The sequence below is a fragment of the Onychostoma macrolepis genome, chromosome 11 (genome assembly GCF_012432095.1).
Source record: "Onychostoma macrolepis isolate SWU-2019 chromosome 11, ASM1243209v1, whole genome shotgun sequence".
Taxonomy (NCBI): domain Eukaryota; kingdom Metazoa; phylum Chordata; class Actinopteri; order Cypriniformes; family Cyprinidae; genus Onychostoma; species Onychostoma macrolepis.
The window spans coordinates 10,362,169-10,381,633 of NC_081165.1; the positions used below are offsets into that span (position 1 = coordinate 10,362,169).

The following is a 19,465-nucleotide window of genomic DNA, read 5'->3' on the forward strand; positions in this document are numbered from 1 at the left end:
ATAAGATAATGACAATAGCTGTGCTGTGGGGCTATACTTGCATGTAAAATTAGAGAAGCAACATAATATCTGTGTTTAACTGAAAGCGCTGCTCCTCTCCGTCGTGTGCTGAACAATGCATACGCACAGAGAGAAAGAAAGGTGTGTGTGCACAAGACCTCGTGCCCGCGCGGCAGTTCCAGCGAGTCTCAGAAACTAAATAAGGTTTGTGCATCGCATAGTTCGCAGCACCTGAAGGATGCGTTCGTTACGCAGACATTCAGAAGGCAGGACCCGCTTTGAAACTGCAACATTAATTGGTTTAATTGCAGATGAGTGACAATTCAACTATATCTAATGAACAATGAGGCTAGAATTTCTGCCCGTCTTGACTGGTGGACCGGCGTATAGGGGACTGTTACAGTTATGGAGGCCCTCCTCAAAGCCCGAGGCCCTAGCTCTGCCTATAGCTAGCGCCAGCCCTGAGATAGTATAGTATACAGGAGATAGTATACACTTTGTGCACATGGGCATTGTCATCCTGAAGAGAAAACACCAAACTGTTCTCTTGAATGCCGTTGTATGGTGTGCAATTAAGATCTGTCTTCACTTGAATTAGCAGTCTGGCCAAACCCATTAATTAGCAGTGGGTGTCAGAGACACGCATAGACACAGTGCTGTGTTCACTGATGCTCTTCTGACTCATAATGACTTCCTGAAGGCATTTAGTCTTTCCTGACTTGATTGGCTGATGTTAATCACCTTGAATGTGATTGGCCATTTCAAATAGCACCCAGTCACATTGGCTGCTGCCTCCCGACCAGCCCTGCATATCTCCTCATCAGGCCTGGAGAGCAGTGAAGGAAGAAATGAGAGATGGATGCTGAGACATGATGAGATGATAGTGAAGAATGAAGAAATGAGAGGAGAGGAGAATGGGTGTTCCAAGCGAGGAAACGGATATCTGTAGAAATCTAGACTCTTGACTGTGCACTCTTAAGGTTTGTCCAGAATAGTCCTTAAGTCCTAATCTCTTAAACTGAAGGGAAAAAAAGATTGCTGCAATTAAACATTCAATTTTGCGAATTAAACATAAAACTGATTGATTGATTTTACATAAAACATAAATGTTCTTGTTACTAGAGGGAGCAATCATTCTTGCAGACCAGTTTAAGTGCTTAAATGAACTTGTGACATTTAATTTGATAACTTCATTCCATCTGCCACAGATCAGGTTGTAGGTCAGCCTTGCAGAAGTGAATATATTGCTGTTGTTGCTTTCCACAACTAACAATAGCAATGTCATTCAGTATTAAAAATACCAAATCATTATTATACCTGACATAGGAAATTAAAGTTGTTGAAGAACAATTTCAGTTAAAATAGACGTTTCTTTGCACTTCTTCGATTCTCACTATGGTATTTTTGGTGGAAATTAAAGTTTCCATGGTGTATTTTTGGTAAAGAGATGTACTATAAAGTCATTTGTATCTCACAGCAAGACTAAAAATCAGTCTTTTACCTGTTATGCTTTAACAAAAGCAGTTCAATTGACAGAGAAGTATAGTTCCTATGAGAACTATAATACACACGCTTAACACTTAATACACACAGGCCCTGATCTTACACTTTTCACATCAGTCCCTGTCCTCAGTGGGACGTCTAAGGAGATTTCCCACTGCCCTTTTTGGCCAGGGAACATACTCTATGGAAGCAGACATTAACGCTTTGCCAAAGTATGATGTGTCAACAAACATGTTGACATGTTTTCAACTTGTAAGATTTTCATCAAACTCGGCCATTACCGTAGATGACCTGAAAGTGAAAACTGACCATAGAAAACAATTCTATTGTGGCAATGTTGAGCAATGCAACATGTGGGATATGTGCATTTATGCATTTGGCAGATGCTTTAATCCAAAACAGCTTGAATTGCATTTCATGGTACATTTTATAAGTTCATGCATTTCATGGGAATTTAATTGAAGTTAATTTAATTAGATTTAATTTTATAACTTACACTTAAAAAAATAGATCAATTGATAAATTTGATTTTATTTTAATTTACATTTTAAACAATAAAGAGCAATTAATTGATTGAATTTATATTAAAAAATATATAGCATATTATAATTTTATTCTTTTTTAATTGAATTTAATTGAATTTAATTGAATTTAAAAATGAAATAATATAAATAAATGTAAAATAAACTAAAAAAAAAAAATATATATATATATATATATATATATATATATATATATATATTTTTTTTTTTTACATCTCATTATGTTTAATAGTGTGACATTTATTGGAGTGACGTCCTGTGGTGATGGTGTAGCGGTACATTTTCTGGAATGTAATCTAAATGTTTTAGCTTCACCATTGTGCCTTGATACTTACCCACAGGTGGCTGTAGCAAATGTTCTGTAATTTACGTCAGAAATAAGTGTCTGCTAAATGACAAATAGCCCAATGAGAATAAGCTAAGCACCCAGCATCAGTGCCTGGATATTAGACTTTCTCTAGCTGTCTGGACTAAAATATGTTTGGGTTGAGAGTCGAATGCTCCAAGGTGTAGTCAAGAGATCTGGGCTTCCACTCAGGTAATCAGAGAGCATTATGGGCCGCAGGAAGCTGCTGTTCAGGGCAACAATCTTCACACGGCACTTACTTCATTACAGATAACATTTGATATGGTCTGCGGTGTGTGTGTGTTGTAATTGCCATTACACCCTGTCTGTCACCAAGCGTCTGTGTGATTTCATTTTGAAACGACTGATGTACAGCGACACAAGCCGTAAATAAAGAGCGCAAATACATGACCCTGCCCTGCTTGGCCCTGAGAGGGACTAACAGCGCTAGCTCGCACCGGCTTAATCGCTGATGACAGCCTGTTATCCTGCAGCGACACGCGGGTGCTATTCACGCCCGTTTGTGTGTGTGTGATAGGGCTTCATTGTTATTTTAAAGTAGAGGTGGGCAGAACAAACAAATATCACGGTAGAAGTAATTCTACTCTACCATTCAAACGTTTAGAGTCAGTACTTTTTTTTAAAACGAATGAAGGATCATGTGACACTGAAGACAGCTGAAATTTCAGCAATGAATTACATTTTAAAACATTCAAATAGAGAACGGTTATTTTAAATTGTAAAAATACTTCAAAATATTACTGTTTTTACTGTATTTTTCTTAAAAAAAACAGTAGTGTATATCACGGTAACTGCAGATCACAATGATTTTTTTTGGCTAGAAATAAATTATGCTTAAAATTTTGTATATAACATTTTTAATGGTTATATTTATTGTAATAATGGTAATTTATTTAATTTGTTGTGTATTTGCACATCATTATTATGTCATGTTTCTTTGCCTTTCTCATTTGTAAATAATGTAAATCAGTTCTGGCCACTCGAATACTGGATATCTACTGTGGGATAAATGGTATTGCAGTTAACAGATTTCTGTTTGTGCTTTGACAACCTTAAGTTATTCCTTCCTTAGTCGGTAAAACTGCACAAATATTTGTGTAATGTTTCCTTGTACATGTGATGTTGGTTACATCAGCAGAAAAGGAATGTTTCAGAAGCAGAGAAAGTTATTGGATTTTGATGACAGCATAAGAAAACAAACATTTTCTCTTTGAAATAATGTAAAGAATTGTGCAAAATAAGACATTATTAAAGGAATAGTTAACCTAAAATGAGTTTGTTGCTTAATCAAAACAGATTTGGAGAAATTTAGTATTACGTCACTTGCTCACCAATGGATCCTCTACAGTGAATGGGTGCCGTCAGCTGTTTGGACTCTCATACTGACGGCACCCATTCATTGTAGAGGATCTATTGGTGAGAAAGTGATATAATGTTAAATCTCTCCAAATCTGTTCATGAACATCTTGGATGGCCTGAGGGTGAGTGAATTTCCAGCTAATTTAAATTTTGGACTCAACTATTCCTTTAATATTTTCATGTTGTCTTGTTTCAAATATCCAGACAGTTTCTCTCTTTCACAGTTTTGACTGGCCAGAAAAGTTAGAGAATAATTTGAATAATAGGACAATTGTAATGTAATGCAAAACATAAATCAGGGAGAATGCACCGCTTAAAGGGATAGTTCACCCCAAAATGGCATTTCTGTCATCATTTATTCTCCCTCATGTTTCTCCAACCTGTATGACTTTCTTTCTTCACTGAAACACAAAAGGAGATGTTAGACAGAATATTAGGGACTGAGAGCCTCAGTCACCATTCACTTTTATTGCATTTTTCTTCCACACAATGATAGTGAATGATGATTGAGCCAGTCATTCTCTTTAACATCATCTTTTGGGCTTCGCAGGAGAAAGTGAAGTTGATATCAGTGAGTAAATTGACTGAATTTTAATTTTTGAGTGAACTATTCCTTTAATTCAAAATCAAATATTTATTATATTAGATATGTAATTGGGAGAATACCTAAAGCAGACAAAATCTCTTCATGTCTTAACTGACTGCTCTCTCAGAAGTTCCTCCTTTCTATTATTTTGCGTTGCGTAATATCACTGCTTCTCTAAGGCTAATATACAGCAAAATCAATTACCCACACAATTCAAAGTCTTTTCTTAGCCTCAGGTGCTGCAGGAGCTTCAGTTGAGACTCTCTACATGCAACAAGCAAAGAATTCAGTTCTCACAGGTTTATGTTGCAGTGAATGAATCCCAGTGCTATTAATGGATAGTGAGGCGGTACAGGAGCAAATTACTGTAACATATGCATTGCAGTGCTTTCGCTCAGGTGGATGCGAATGCACACGCAGATGGCTTTCTTTTTCTCTCCAGATCTTTCTCTCTCTCTCCCCCTTGTCTTTTCTCTGATGGAGTTTGAATGGGGGCTCTTTGAGTGCCTTTATGCTGGATGATCTTTCATTTCCTACTCTCGGTAATCCGGTGCAGGCTCAGACTCAGGGCAGCAGGCCCGGAGGATCTGTGTTGGTGTGTGTGTGTGTGTGTGTGTGCAGTCCCACGTGGCCCATTGAAGGAGTCCCACAGGATTAACCCACATATCTCTTGACTTGCCCTGCAAAACCATCCTGACACACACACATGCACATGCATGCGTGCACATAATCATACAGCAGAGCATGACAGATGAATGCACATGCATGTGAGAAACATTCATAAATCAGTGCGAGAGTTGCTGAGAAAGCCAGTTTTATATACTGTAGCACCGTCCTATTGTCTAATACCATATCTATCTATCTATTGTTATATCTGTCATTCTATAGCTATATCTTGCATTTCATCATGCTATCAGTATAGTGTTGTCTGTCTCATTCTGTCATTCTATCTTTCTGTTGTCATTTTATACAGAATTCTATCATTCTGTCTCTCTTTAATCATTTTGTCGTTCTGTCTTTCTATTTATCATTCTATCGTACTGTCTGTTGATCATTCTACCATCTATCTATCTATCATTTTTCTGTTTGTGATCTATCAGTCCATCTGTCTGTTTTTTGTCATTCTATCTATATAATAATTTCTGCTGATATTTCTATCCGTCTAATAATTATTATTATATAAAATATTTTATTATAATGAAATACTGTACTGTTCAATATTTTTACAGTTCAATTTGTTATGTGCTGTTTTTGATGAAATAATGCACATGCAACTTCATATATATATATATATATATATATATATATATATATAATATTTATGCTGTTGGCAGGAGTAACGAAGTGTTAGTTTCAGGCCCAAGAAACCCTGAGAGAGATGCCACATAAGACTGCATTACCTAAATGCGTATTCGAATGTCAGAGCTGATTAATAAAGAACAAAATAGTTTAAATGCATAGGCGGCCAGGGATCCAGTGCATGATGGGAGTCCAGCGGTCAGGGTCAGGTATGTGACGTGTAGGGATGGTGAGTGGGTGTGTCTTGGCTGTTAATGAGCACTGACATTTCCTGTCTCAGCATGAGTACCTGTGCCCAGTGGGCTGTCAGCAGGGATGGAAGCGTCCTGCCGAGACATGAGTGGCAAGCATACGCATGTGGCTCTTTGTGTCAACAGGCGAATGGGAATTCTGGCAGAGCAGAGTGAGTGTGTGGACGGCGAGTATGAGCATGTGGTTGCACCTGTGCTCCAATGTGGAGGTGATTAAATGTGTTGTGGTTTGTGCTCTCTCTGGTGCCCTCCTCAGGGGAAACAAGGGAACCACAGCTTGGCAGAGGTTGGATTTCCTTCTATAATATATTAGTATACTCTCCTGGATTGAAGATTGTTTTATGCTTCAATAAAAAATTTATTGAATTAGATTCCCTTTTTTCACTCCAAATATGTAAAGTATTCTTATTTTAGCTTATTAATACTTTATATATAAATATTAAGTTGCTGTTATATATATATATATATATATATATATATATATATATATATTAGTTTATATTATATTAATAAATTTTTACCAAAGCATATACTCTGACAGGCATCAAAATGATCTTCGAGACCACTGTGATAGCATAATATTCACATAGTAAGACACGGTCAGAGATGTAACATGTCACATGGTACCATCGTTATGTACCACCACTGTCATGTAACCACAGCTCATGCTGATCTGCAGGTGTCTGGTCAGAGGGTAAGTCAGCACAACTCGCTGTGTGGATCAATCCAGCTAACCCTTTTCTTTCCTGTAACCTGTGGAGAGGCATCTCTTATTGTTCTTTTAATGAACGCGCAGTTCTATATTCCAGAGATGAGTTCTGATTGGCTCATATCATCAAACTTCATAATATACGCATTTATAAAGAATAGACTTTTTATTGTTTGACGCAAATTACATGTTCAATGTTTTTGAAAGAAAACTCTTCTGCTCACCAAGGCTGAATTTATTTGATCAAAAATACAGTCAAAACAGCAATATTGTGAAATATCATTACTATTTAAAATAGGCCTAACTGTTTTCTGTTTTAAAATATTTTAAAATATAATTTGTTCCTGTGATGAAAAGCTGAATTTTCTGCATCATTACTCCAGTCTTCAGATTCACATGATCATTCTAATATGCTGATTTGCTGCTCAAGAAACATTTCACATTATTATCAACAGTTGTACTGCTTAATATTTATCTGAAATTTTTTTTTTCCAGAATTCTTTAATGAACAGAAAATTCAAAAGAACAGCATTTATTTGTAGCATCATAAATGTCTTGACATTGATCAATTAATGCATCCTTGCTGAATACTAATGCTGAGTACTAATTTCTTACTTAAAATCTTACTGATCGCTGGGGCATTGCTATGCAGTTGCTAGGGTGTTCTGGGTGGTTGTTAGGTGGCTTCCTACAGGCCCTCGAAGTCTGTAATTTGTAGCTATGGCTCACATCTCTCCAGATTTTTATTACCTTAGAACCGTAAGTCAAATTGATAAGAAAAATAATAGCACACCTCTCAACAACTGTCCACAAACAGTGTGGGATGAGTTATGCACTTAAGTTTAAAACTTTGGTTTGTTCAAAATGCTTATGAGCAGTAGTCGTGACCACTAATTAAATACAGATTTATTGTGATTACTTTAAACAGTCTGGCATGTTTCATAGCTGTCTAATCAGATGAAAAGAAAAATGTAATCTTATTTGAATGTACTGTACTCAAGATATCTCTGATACTATATCAAATTATGTTTAATTCTTTAAAAGACTCTGGAGCCTTTGCATAATTTTGAGGATTCTGGACATAATCACTGTCTGTATTTCTGATATAGAAAGCATTGCAGCCATCATGAGGTTATGTAAGAGATTGTTTTATGTAAATCTTGTATTCACAGAGATGAGCTAATTTAATTTGTTGGACTGTAGATGGCTCTGTTTGTCTGCAATAAATGTACGAATTGCTGCATTTTGACTGAAAAGCTCAGGCATGAAAGTTAAACTTCTGTGATTGTAATATTTTAATGTCAAACCTCAAAATTTGAATATCACAGTCTCTAACTTTAACTTATATGTAAATGTAATTTATGTCTTTCTGTTCCCAAAAAAAGGAACACTGATTATTATTCTATATTTAGCACACACTACTTATCCTAAGTGACTTGTGTGTTGTTGTTTTTTTTCAGAGCAAGGGCAGAGTGGTTATAGCTCATAAATCATCCCCTCTGGGGTTTGAACCTATAACCTTTGAGCTACCAGCCCACATGAGTAATCCATGCCACCCCAATGTCCTGCAATAACTGTAGTAGTCTGACCTGCAGTCCCTTAACAAGATGACAACATTTACTGATGCATTACTAGTTGAGAGTTGCATTTAGAACACTTAACAATTCTCTATTGAAATGTTTTACGTTATATTTATTTGAAAAAATTGCAAAAACTATTTGCAGTATTGTTAGCACTCTCATTATTGATATTAAGATGAATGTTGTATACTTATTTATAAAGTTGCTTTGGATAAGTGTCTGCTGAATGAATGAATGCAAATATATTTTGTCTGAATTTCTCCTAAACGCAGTTATTCTCAGATCAGTGGCTACAAAAACATAGCCATTCTATTGCCATTCCAACTCTGTTCCCTGCTTGGCCAAGTGAATTGATCTGTGATATGCACTTTTTTATTGCTTGATTTGGCATTACATGTGGTTGTAGAAAATGGAAAAACAAGGTAGGCTATAAACAAATAGAATCCATTTCACATGGCAAGACAAATGCAGCTCTTTTCAGTCAGTTGTGCAGACTACACTTACTGGGTATGTAAAAATGCATCAGTTCTGGCAAGCTTGCAGCAAACAGCCTGGTAGAGGAAAAGTGTGAGTTTTCCTTGGATGTCGATATGAAAGAGTGACAAGAAACACCATGTGTGGAGTTTTTTTGTCATTTGGGTGCTGTTAATATTTGTAGTGAAACCTTCAATGCGTGTCTTGCTTCATAATCTGTATAATCAATTCTAATAAACCTTCCTAACTGTGATAAATTCTGCTTGCACACATAAAACATACAAACATTCATACTTCTTTCTCTCACTTTCTGTCCCCTCAATCTCTAAGACATTGATTATGTGGCCTGTGTGTTTTTCCCATTGAGCATTGAGCTGCAGAGTTTTATGTAAAGAGCTACAAAGGCTAAGGCCTTACACCCACTATCTCTTAAAGTAAATCTTTTAAGAGTTGTACACCTCTCTGCCCTTCTCTACGGAGTTTAAATGACTACAAACTGATCTGGTAACACTCTGATCTCTCGCGTTTCATTTTTCTACCTCTGTCTTTTTATTTGCTGAGCTGCGTGCAATGGTTTGTGAATAGGGACCAGTACTTGGCATGTTTTTGTAACAGGAGGGAGGATGCTTTAGAAAACAAACTAAACTATATGCTAATCATTAACAGTGATCATTTACATGAAGATATTTTTTATAGGGGAGAAGACTTTCAATCTGAGAGATGTATATCGTGTCTACTGAACATGAGTGGTGTGTAAAAATTCAAGACGATCCCTTTATAGTCAGTGAAGCTGTCTACACTGGAAGTGTCCATTGTGGTTTCACTTCTAGCAGAGCTTCATTTTCCCTATCTGTATTAAAAATGATTTATTTACAAATGCCATACAAATGCCGCATTACTATTGTGAGATGACATGTAGCTTTGATTCTCCCAGCACTGGCAGACTCAAGCCGTTGTGGTGCAATATAAAGCAGTTGTAACATTAGTCCACTGAAGTGAGTGTAGGGATGAACCCAAGTGCAGCTTTTATTTACAACAAAGACAAAACATAATCCAAAAAGACTTGACTTGACTTGGCATAAACAAACTAGACTTACCGACAGCAGGTTACAACATCAATACACAACAAGAGACAAAGGCTACATGAGAGCTATAAATACTAAACAATACAGGTCACATGACAAGAACCAACCAATGAGAGACAAGACACATGACTAAGACAACCAATGAGAACATGAGACATAACACATGAACCAAAGAACCAATGGGCTTGTTCGACTTCATGCAGCACTGCAAAGATCGGCTGCTGCCTGACAAAAGCAATGCATTCTGGTTAGAACATTTGTCTGACTTTGATCTGTGCTGCAGCCACCTTACGATCACATGTGCAATCAAAGTAGCGCGAGAGCAAAACGAGACCAGCCGCGTAGGTCAGGCACTGCAGTTGCTCAAAATCAGGTGCGAAAGCCTTGATGACGACACACTTTATTCTCATTGGTTAGATTCTGTGATGACAAGCACGAGGTGTGTTGCGTGTTTATTCTAACAATTCAATTCCAATAATGCTCACAAATCTGTTTTTATAACAGTAAAAGCTTTTTTAGTGTACGTCGCACTATCTTGAGTCAATTTAAAAAAAAAACACTGATAAAAGCTTATATACCCCCACTTTATTGATGTTTAAATAGTATGTTTATGTTGAACTTTATTCATGAACAGATGGTGCTGTATTAAGCAGTATATAAAAAGTGTTTCTGTTGCTCATAAGAACGTTTCTGTGTATTTGACAAATATTGCATTTAATTCACTTTATCTGTGATAAGAGTATGGAAACACCGTGCGAGCGTCACTACCGGGAGCAGAAAGTGTCCGACTTGACGTCTCCGACTGCAAGCGGCTACTCTTGCCATGTAGTTCATCTCGAACAAGCCTATTAGCAGGATAACAAGAGGGCACCTGACGCCCTAGAGAAACACCCATTCTAAAACATTAACCCAAAACATCCAGGAGGGTTGTAGAGCAGAGGTGGAATTGGGGGAGGGATGGAGGGCCAGGCCCATGCAGGGGAACAGGTTCAGAATCATGGCCTGGACCATGAAGCAGTGGGCAAGACCATGGGCCATGGACCATGAGCAGTGGTGGACCTGGACCCTGGAGCAAGGGCAGGTCTAGACTGCGGAGCAGAGGTGGGCCTGGACCGTGAAGCACTGGAGGCCCTGGACCATGGAGCAGAGGCAGACCTGAACTGTGGAGCAATGGTGGACCTAGGCCGTGGAGCAGTGGCAGACAGTGGGACAATGGAGGACCTGGGCCATGGATCAGATCCAGAGGAGCATGGAGCCGTGGCGGAGCCGGGCAGAGCAGGAAGGCAAGGTGATGCCAGCAGAGCAGGAATCCATGGTGAACCAGAGACATGGATAGACCACTTGACTGTGACAGAGCAGGCAGAGAGTTCTTGAATTGCCTCCTTGGCCGTGACAGGACAGTCTGTGAGTTTGTGAACGGCCTCCACGGCTGTAACAAGGCAGGCAGTGAGTTCATGAACGGCCTCCTTGGCCGTGATAGGACAAGTAAAGTGTTCAGAAGTGGATGCCGCCACCTCGGGAGGTTCTGCAGTGGATGCCGCCACATCTGGGGCAGACAAGGGGTTGCACCAACTAATCGACTAGTCGACTTTAATGCTCTGCCATGACGCTTTAAGCTTAACGTCGTCTAGTCGCTGGTCCTATAGAGGGCGCAACAATATAAGAAATCTCTGAAGGACTTCCACATTTAAGCTCCGTTTCCAAACAGTTAAAATGACAAATAAATGCATACTCTGAAAGCGCTCCACAAGACATGTGTGATTATATTACTGGATGCTCGAAACTGAACGGGAGAATGCACGTTTTAAACAGCTTATAGTACAGGTCAGTTAATCGCCATTCTAATATAATGCGCTGCTGCTCTGTAACGCACACACATAGGCTTCAGACAGTAGCACGTACATCACGCGCAGATCGCGTGCGCACAGAATCGTTCAGCGCGGAAATGTATTGTCAACACTGTTCTGCGATTTATCAATAAAATAGCTTAGAAACTGAAATGTTCAAGCATATATTTCTTATTAACTAAATCCCACAGCTTCATTACTAGTAGAGAGTAGCTGCCAGGTAGAATTAATTCACACACGCAATCGCTCTTACTAATGCATTCATATGAATGTAATCTTTACTGTGCAACTTTATCTGTATGTGATTTAGAACAAGCAGAAATCGGTGAGAAATATAACGAATATAAAGACAAAAGAACTGATAAAAATGAGCTGTTATAGGAGCAATAGCCATGTGGGCGGCACTGAGTCATATGCCATAGCTGTGCACAAGGTGTTTGCCACAGCTCCAGACTTATTTGTTCATTAATAACGTCATCAGCGACTAGTTGACTTCGAATCGACTTTCTTCACATAAAAGTCGACTTTAAAAAAATCAGAAGTCGTCTAAAATCAGACTAGCAATCAGTCTTTTCAGTCCTTTCCCAAGCTCATATCCTCAGGAGCTTGGGTCCTATAGCACCCCCCCCCAAAAAAAAATCCTTTGGGGAAATTTTTGTGACGGCCGTGATGTGACAAGGCTCAGGCATGGTGGCCAACATGGCCAGGGACTCAGGCGTGGCGGCCATCTTGGCCGGCATGACGTGAAGAGGCTTTGGCATAGCAGACGTAACCTTAGCAGGCTCTGGCATAGCAGGCGTGATGTTAGCAGGCTTACGCACCTAAGTTGAACGCACCTAAACGGCCAAAGTCACGTGATTTCACTGAACGAGGCTTCATTATGTCATAACTGTTTCGAAACTCTGTAAACCCGTGAATCATGCACGTTCATTGAGATCGCCCTCCAGCGGCAAACCATTGAACCAGCGTCTATGGTTTTTACCTGATCTCGGATCAGTTTCGTCAGTTTTAGACATTTTTAATGAGACATTTGTGTAATTAAAAGGATGAGCAGTAGTTAATAGTGTCTTACTGGCCTCTATATACAAGCTCTCCGTAAAACAAGCAAAACAAGCAAATTAATTAATTATTTAATGGTGCCACCGTCACAGCACTACACGACAAGAGACAAAGGCTACATGAGGGCTATATATACCAAACAATACAGGTCACATGACAAGAACCAACCAATGAGAGACAGGACGCATGACTAAGACAACCAATGAGAACATGACTTGTGAACCAAAGAACCAATAGCAGGATAACAAGAGGGCAAAGGAATCACATGACTAAACTCCAAAATAAAAGACATGAAAACATGAACATGAAACAAAACCCAAAACAGACATTACAGTAGTCATGTAGATGGTTTTGATTTGATCTGGCAAATTTTTTCAGACTTAAATTTTTGAGACTTTCAGATGCATGCAGCGATTTATTAGGAAAGTGGTTTATGTAACATTCGAAATCTACTGAATGCAAAGTTTATCCCAGCAAGCAAAACAGTCAAGTCTGCACCTGCTTGATGGCAACATTGAAAGACGCTGTGAACTAGGAGCAAAAATCACAGACAAACAGACAGTAACACGGGTATGCAATTAGCTAATTCAGGTCCCGTGGATTAACTAAATAATGTCAGCAAACATTTATTGTTGTTCACAGTAGTGTAGTTAGCAGTCTATCTTGAATATTATTTTAGAGCAACTGTACTGGCCTTGGATCCCATTAATCCAGGTATTTTCTAAATACTTGGGTAGTGCATTGGTATAAAGTTGAACCATCCTAATGTTATTCTTTGGCAACCAATATGCCAGTAGAATTTTTGATAGTTAAATTGTTTAAATGTGTTTTTTTCACATTTAAATTGCATACTACTTATGTAGATTTACCTTTTTTTTTAAAAATTTTTATAAATGATTCATTAAAAAATCTGCATGATTAGCACAGATCATATACATTGAAGTTATTATTAAGGCTAAAAGGCCTGAATTTAGGCCTTGACTTGTCTTGCCTTGTAACTTGAGTCTTTTCCATCATTACCTGAGACTCGAAAGCTAAAACCTGAGATTTGACTTTGAATTGCAAATCAAACCAGAATTGTCTGATTGTCTCATGTCCAGTAAGAGCTGACATTGCATCTGTGGTTTCCATGCTTTCCGAAACTCACATGTACACACAAAATACTACATTATTAACATTATTCTTTTTATTCTATTTCAGAGGCCTTTCTCATTTTATCAAACCATTATTTATTAACCTCTAAAGCCAAAGGTGTCATACATTCAGATTTTTGAATGCAAAATAAGACTGTGTTTTAGAAATCAACCATTCATGTAAATTCAGCCAGTCCAAATGAGTCACAGCTTTCACACATCATTCGCTTTGAAATTACAGTTATGGCTTTTCTTGGGCTTTCTTCACAAGCACACACTGCATTACCTCTGCTTTGTTCATTATGCTAAAAGCACACCTCAGAAATGACTACACTCACACAACGTCCATTCCACTTCAACACAGCATATAAAAGCAGAAAGGCACAGATGGCAGAGCATTTTGTGAGCTTTGCACAAGCATTGAGTGAACGCTGCACCTGTTTATATTTAGCTTCAGTGTGGAGCACTGGGGGGGGACGTAGAATCAAAAAGAAAAGGCGTCTGTCTCGCATGGCAGAACCTTTCCTTTTCTCAGCCTCTCCCCAGATTTCATCCTGACCCGCTCTAGCAGTCAAGAAAAGCTGTGCACATACATTTTGTCTGAATTCTGTTAAAAGCAGAGCTGTTTACTTACCACAAAGAGATTTTTTCAATACTCAACAGCTTGGCTTTGGAGATTTGAATGGCATAATTTGTATGTAAGTTATACATTTAGGACTTATTACTATTTCCATTACTTCGTAGAACCCCAAAACCTTTGTATTTAACTTCAGCATAAAATCCTATAGATTTCCACTTATGCATCCCAGTCATATGTAGGGACCAAAATATTATAGAAAATGGTGGTGGTGTTTTTTTTGCCTTTTGCCAATATGCAACCACCTAGAAACATTAGCAACTGCTTAGCAGTGCCTCAGCAACCATCCAACACACCTTTGGAGGATGACTTCTATTTTGGCCCAGTTTACATAAGTGAGCAATTTCTGATGCAGGTTTGTGGCATATTTGTGTATGTTTTGTGCACCAGAGATCAACAAGCAGTACACCCCATGGGATTCTGTCCCGATCTACATGCAACTGCTTGTACATCAATCTGAGTCACCAAACCTCAATCACTGAATAGAAACAAATCTCAGCAAATAATTCCAAAAGGTATTGTGAAAGTAGAGAAGTCTGACAGGAAAATCAAGAAAAGAGGGGCACAGCAAATTGAAAATGATCTTTTTTATATTTAGTACTAAGAGAACTACTACTGTTTATTTGCTGTACTCATGAGACTCATTAAACTTAGTGAGAACTTCAGTAGTCTCTTATAACAGTATTTCTGAATGGTTTTTGTGTTCTTTGTTTTGAAGTTATCTGTAGACCGATGGCTATAAAAGAGATTAACTTTCAGTAGATGTTTTATTTTATGCCGGTGTACTTTTTGCTGCTATGCTGAATATTTTCTATGATGTTGCAGAAGGAATCACTGGCTCATTGCTGTAGTGAGTTTTACTATAATGCAAATGTTTTTTTTTTACTTTATATTTAATCTAGCAATGAATTAAGCATTGGGTTTAACTGGTTTTATGAGATCATACTATCAGTGTCTATAATCTTTTTTTTGTTTATCACTCTCTATGAAGTCATCCGTCCTAGATGTCAGTTTGTATATTCCTGGGGCCCGGTTGCACCAGCTGGACGTAAAAAGGTTGGGTGTAAGCTCTATGTTGGACTTAGTTACGTCCAGCTTTCCGATGAATATTTACACCTGTTGCACCATTTAGAACTACGACTAGGTGCAGCTAAGCTTTAGTGTAGACTGCGGACACGACGCCATTCGCGTTACTATGGTTACAACTTGAATTTGCCGGCTCCAATTAATAAATGAAAAATGGCTGCTGAACCGAAAAAGAAGAAAATTAAATTACTCAGATTGTGAAACAAGAAAAATAATTGAACTGTTCAGTAAGTATATTCATATGCAAACAAAACAATTCCGTAACAAATAAGAAAAAACAAGGCATCTGTCAAAAGATAACAGCGGCAGTAAATGAAGCTGAGGGTGGATTAGGAAATCGAACAGTTGAGGAAGTAAAAACAATGGAAAGATCTTCTTCAGGCAGCCAGGAGAGACTCTAGTCTGCTCAAAAACCCCCCAACGGGTGGAGGACCCCCTCCTAAAATCTCACCCTACAGCACCATTATAATGGATGTGTTTGGAGACGACTCGCCAGCTTTTACTGGTCTAAAAGGCTGTGACACTAGTGCAGGCAACACAGATGTAGCGAAAGAAAAGCAAGTTGAAGCTGAAGAGGACGTACGTTTTTCTTCCATGTCAAATGATTCATAAGACACCAGTTATGAAGGTAACATTATCACTTAAAATAGTAGGCTAATAAATAGTTATAGGATATAGACCTGTTTACACTGACTACGGAGTAACCTACACAAATTTCTGAAGCAAATTGTATTTTAATAATGCATTCAACTTTTGCAGATAATCCCAATCCGCGTTTAGCACCACGGACAGCTCCAAAAAACATGACAGCATTACCAGCTCGAAGGACAAGGGAACCGGATCTTCAGGCTGTGTTACTGGAGAAAGAAATTATGAGAGTGGAGATGGAGACAGAGAAGTTAAGGGTAGAAAAGGAGAAGCTTGAGCTAGAGAAATGGAAACTTGCCTTAGAAATCCAGCTGTTAGAACGAAGGGCCAGCTACACAATCGAGAATGACGAGTGTGTTTTTGAACATCTAAATAATTGATCTAAAGAAATGTTCTGTATGTTTTAAATCCCTAATTAAATCCTAAACACATCTTGATAGATATATATATATATATATATATATATAAATCTGCATCAGCAAATATAATTTTATTTCATAACTCACTATTTAATCAATAGCTAAATTATTTATTTTTACATGCCAGCAATCATTTTGTACAGCTTTAGTTTATTTACTTTGCTTATGCTTTGTGAGAGTAGAAAAAAATTCAAATGTTGAAATGTAAAAAAAATAAATAAATAAAGTGCATATTTATTTAAAGCAGATACATTTCGTTTTCTTTTTATACATTATAATATACGATCTTTATATGTTATATTAGCCCTATCTTTTGCAAGCTGATTAGCCAAATTATATTGCTTTGGATGAGACGAGCCGCCACATCCTCTTCTGCGTCTTCCCTGATGTGTTCCACCTCTGCCTCCACTGGTCCTAAATCCTCTGCAGGAAGAGGCACTCTCTTGTCTATGCAAATGTTGTGCAACACAGCTGCTGCACATATAATGATGCATGCCCTCTCTGTCTCCATCCTGATTTCACTGTTCAGGCAGTAGAATCTGCAAGGAAGAAAATGCAGTAGCTATCCCGCACGGATAAACTATAGATTACTCTTTAATAATCAATGCCAGTTTAAGGTACCTAAAATAAATAAGGGCTGGCAGCTTCATATTTAAACTAAACATGAACCACACACCTGCGCTTGAGCACTCCTATGCAGCGCTCAATGATCGACCTCGTCTGTGAGTGCACATAGTTGTACTGCCTTTCCTGTTCCGTTTGTGGTACCATGACAGGTGACATCAGCCACTTCTTCAAAGGGTAGCCACTGTCGCCAAGCATTATGCCAGAAAGCCGCCCCTCCTCACACAATTGTGCCAGTGCACTCTCCCTCAAGATGCGTGCGTCATGTGCAGACCCATACCAACGCGCCACCACATCTATTAATTTCTTGTTTGCATCACACACAACCTGTACGTTGATTGAGTGAAAGCCTTTCCTATTTACAAAAAGGTACTCGTTTTTAGATGGTGCCTGAATGCACATGTGAGTACCATCAATACAGCCAAAAATACCGGGTATACCAGAATCTCTTCTAAATTTGTCCTTGGTGTGTGTGGCCTCCTCCTGGGTGGGTAGATGAACATGTATTTGAGCCCGACTTTGAAGGGCCAGAGACACTCGTCACCCAAATGGTGCAGCAGGTATTAATTCTACACAGGGCTTAAAACGCATTTTACGCCCTGCCAAGTCAAGTTTTGGTATTTTGTTATTTTATATAGCCATTATAGATTATGTACTGCACAGCAAGTGTTTGCCACATGTATTTGTATTTTTTATTATTTTTATTATGCAAACAGATATACTATTTACAGGTGATAAATCAAATACAAAATAACCAAGGTCAACAAAACATACATAACAGCCAACATGATTTGTGTGACTGTGAGTGAGTGTGTGTGTGTGTGTGTAAGTGTAACTGGGTGTGGGAGGTGGAAGTATGTAAAAGTATATGCCACATGTATTTTGTTCTAGAAATGAAAAGCTGATATGTGATTCATCCAATGTTTTGTGAGCTCTTGATCCAAATTCAAAAGCAAAATGATTTCTTAATGATCATGTGTTTATAGTCTCACACTCCTAAAGTGTTGAATTAAATGCTTTGTGATTTTGAATACACAGGAGCCTCCTGCTATGAATGCACTCTTAAAAAATAAAGGTGCTTCACGATGCTATTGAAGAACCTTTTTTTGTCTAAATGGTTCCATAAGGAACCTTTAACATCTGAAGAACCTTTCTATATCACAAAAGGTTCTTTGTGGTGAAAGAAGGTTCTTCAGATTATAAAAAGGTAAGAAAGAGATGGTTCTTTAAAGAACCTTTGACTGAATGATTCTTTGTGGAACCAAAAATGGTTCTTCTATGGCATCGCTGTGAAGAACCTTTTAAAGCACCTTTATTTTTAAGAGTGTGGTATCAGCCATCATTCTGAGCTTGTGTGTCTTACTGGACTAAATAATTGGGTGTGTTAAACACAGTGGCTTTGAAGAGAGTCAGCAAGGCCTTTGAGAAAAGGTCACAGTCTTGGCCAGGACCCAATTATGCTTGCTTGCTCGGATTGACCAAATCCCTTTTGAATTACAATAGTAGTGTGACAAAGGCAGAGAGAGTGCAAGAGAATGCCAGTGAGGGCGAGTGATGTGATAAATCACATGTAATCTGGCTATTGACACTTTAACCTTGTCTACAGTTTTTTTTCCCCCTTTATATCTCAATTGTTTCCTTGTACTTATTACATGTTTTCCTTTCATTTTCAGAAGAAAGAATGGCTGTGTTTGACATGCCAGACCCAGAGAGCAATGTCAGGGAGCTTAGGGGATATTCCTCCTCCTGTGCCATCATCCGTTGGATCTCCCCGACTACCAGGCCCAGCCAGTCAACAACAGCAGCGAGGGCCCAGTCAGCAAGCTGCACTGAGACCTACCGGCCCTCAGCAGCAAAAGCCACCTGGTGCCCAAGTAAGTGGTCCTTTTTCTCCGGTAAAGCAAGGGGCGCCACAATCCAGGGGCCCCTCTCAACAATTTCCTGCAACTAAGGCTGAGACACAAAAACAAGATCAAGGCATTAACAAGAAACAAGCTATGCCCAAAACAGAAAAAGAGGGGGACATCAAAGCAACGTCTAAAAAGGGAACATCGGATAAAAAAGATGAGAAGAAAAGTAGTGGCATGCAGAAATCTAAACACGATGACGTGAGTGGCCCTCCGTGTCCTCATCACCACTGTCTTTGTCCTTCATAACAGATCACTTCAGCATTCTATGATGGGAATGTTATATGTAAAATAATATAACCAATGTCATTTGTACTCAAAACCGGTTTAAAAATTAACAGTCTCAGTGG

The 19,465-nt window shown here is 38.5% G+C and overlaps 1 protein-coding gene across 1 annotated transcript in view; it reads left to right on the plus strand.

Annotated features, from left to right (window-relative positions):
* bsnb (bassoon (presynaptic cytomatrix protein) b) overlaps positions 1-19,465 on the plus strand; it is a 98,604-nt gene that overhangs the window by 57,631 nt on the left and 21,508 nt on the right. The window contains 1 exon segment of the mRNA XM_058791672.1: positions 18,882-19,316. Within this exon segment, the coding sequence (XP_058647655.1) occupies positions 18,882-19,316 (435 nt within the window).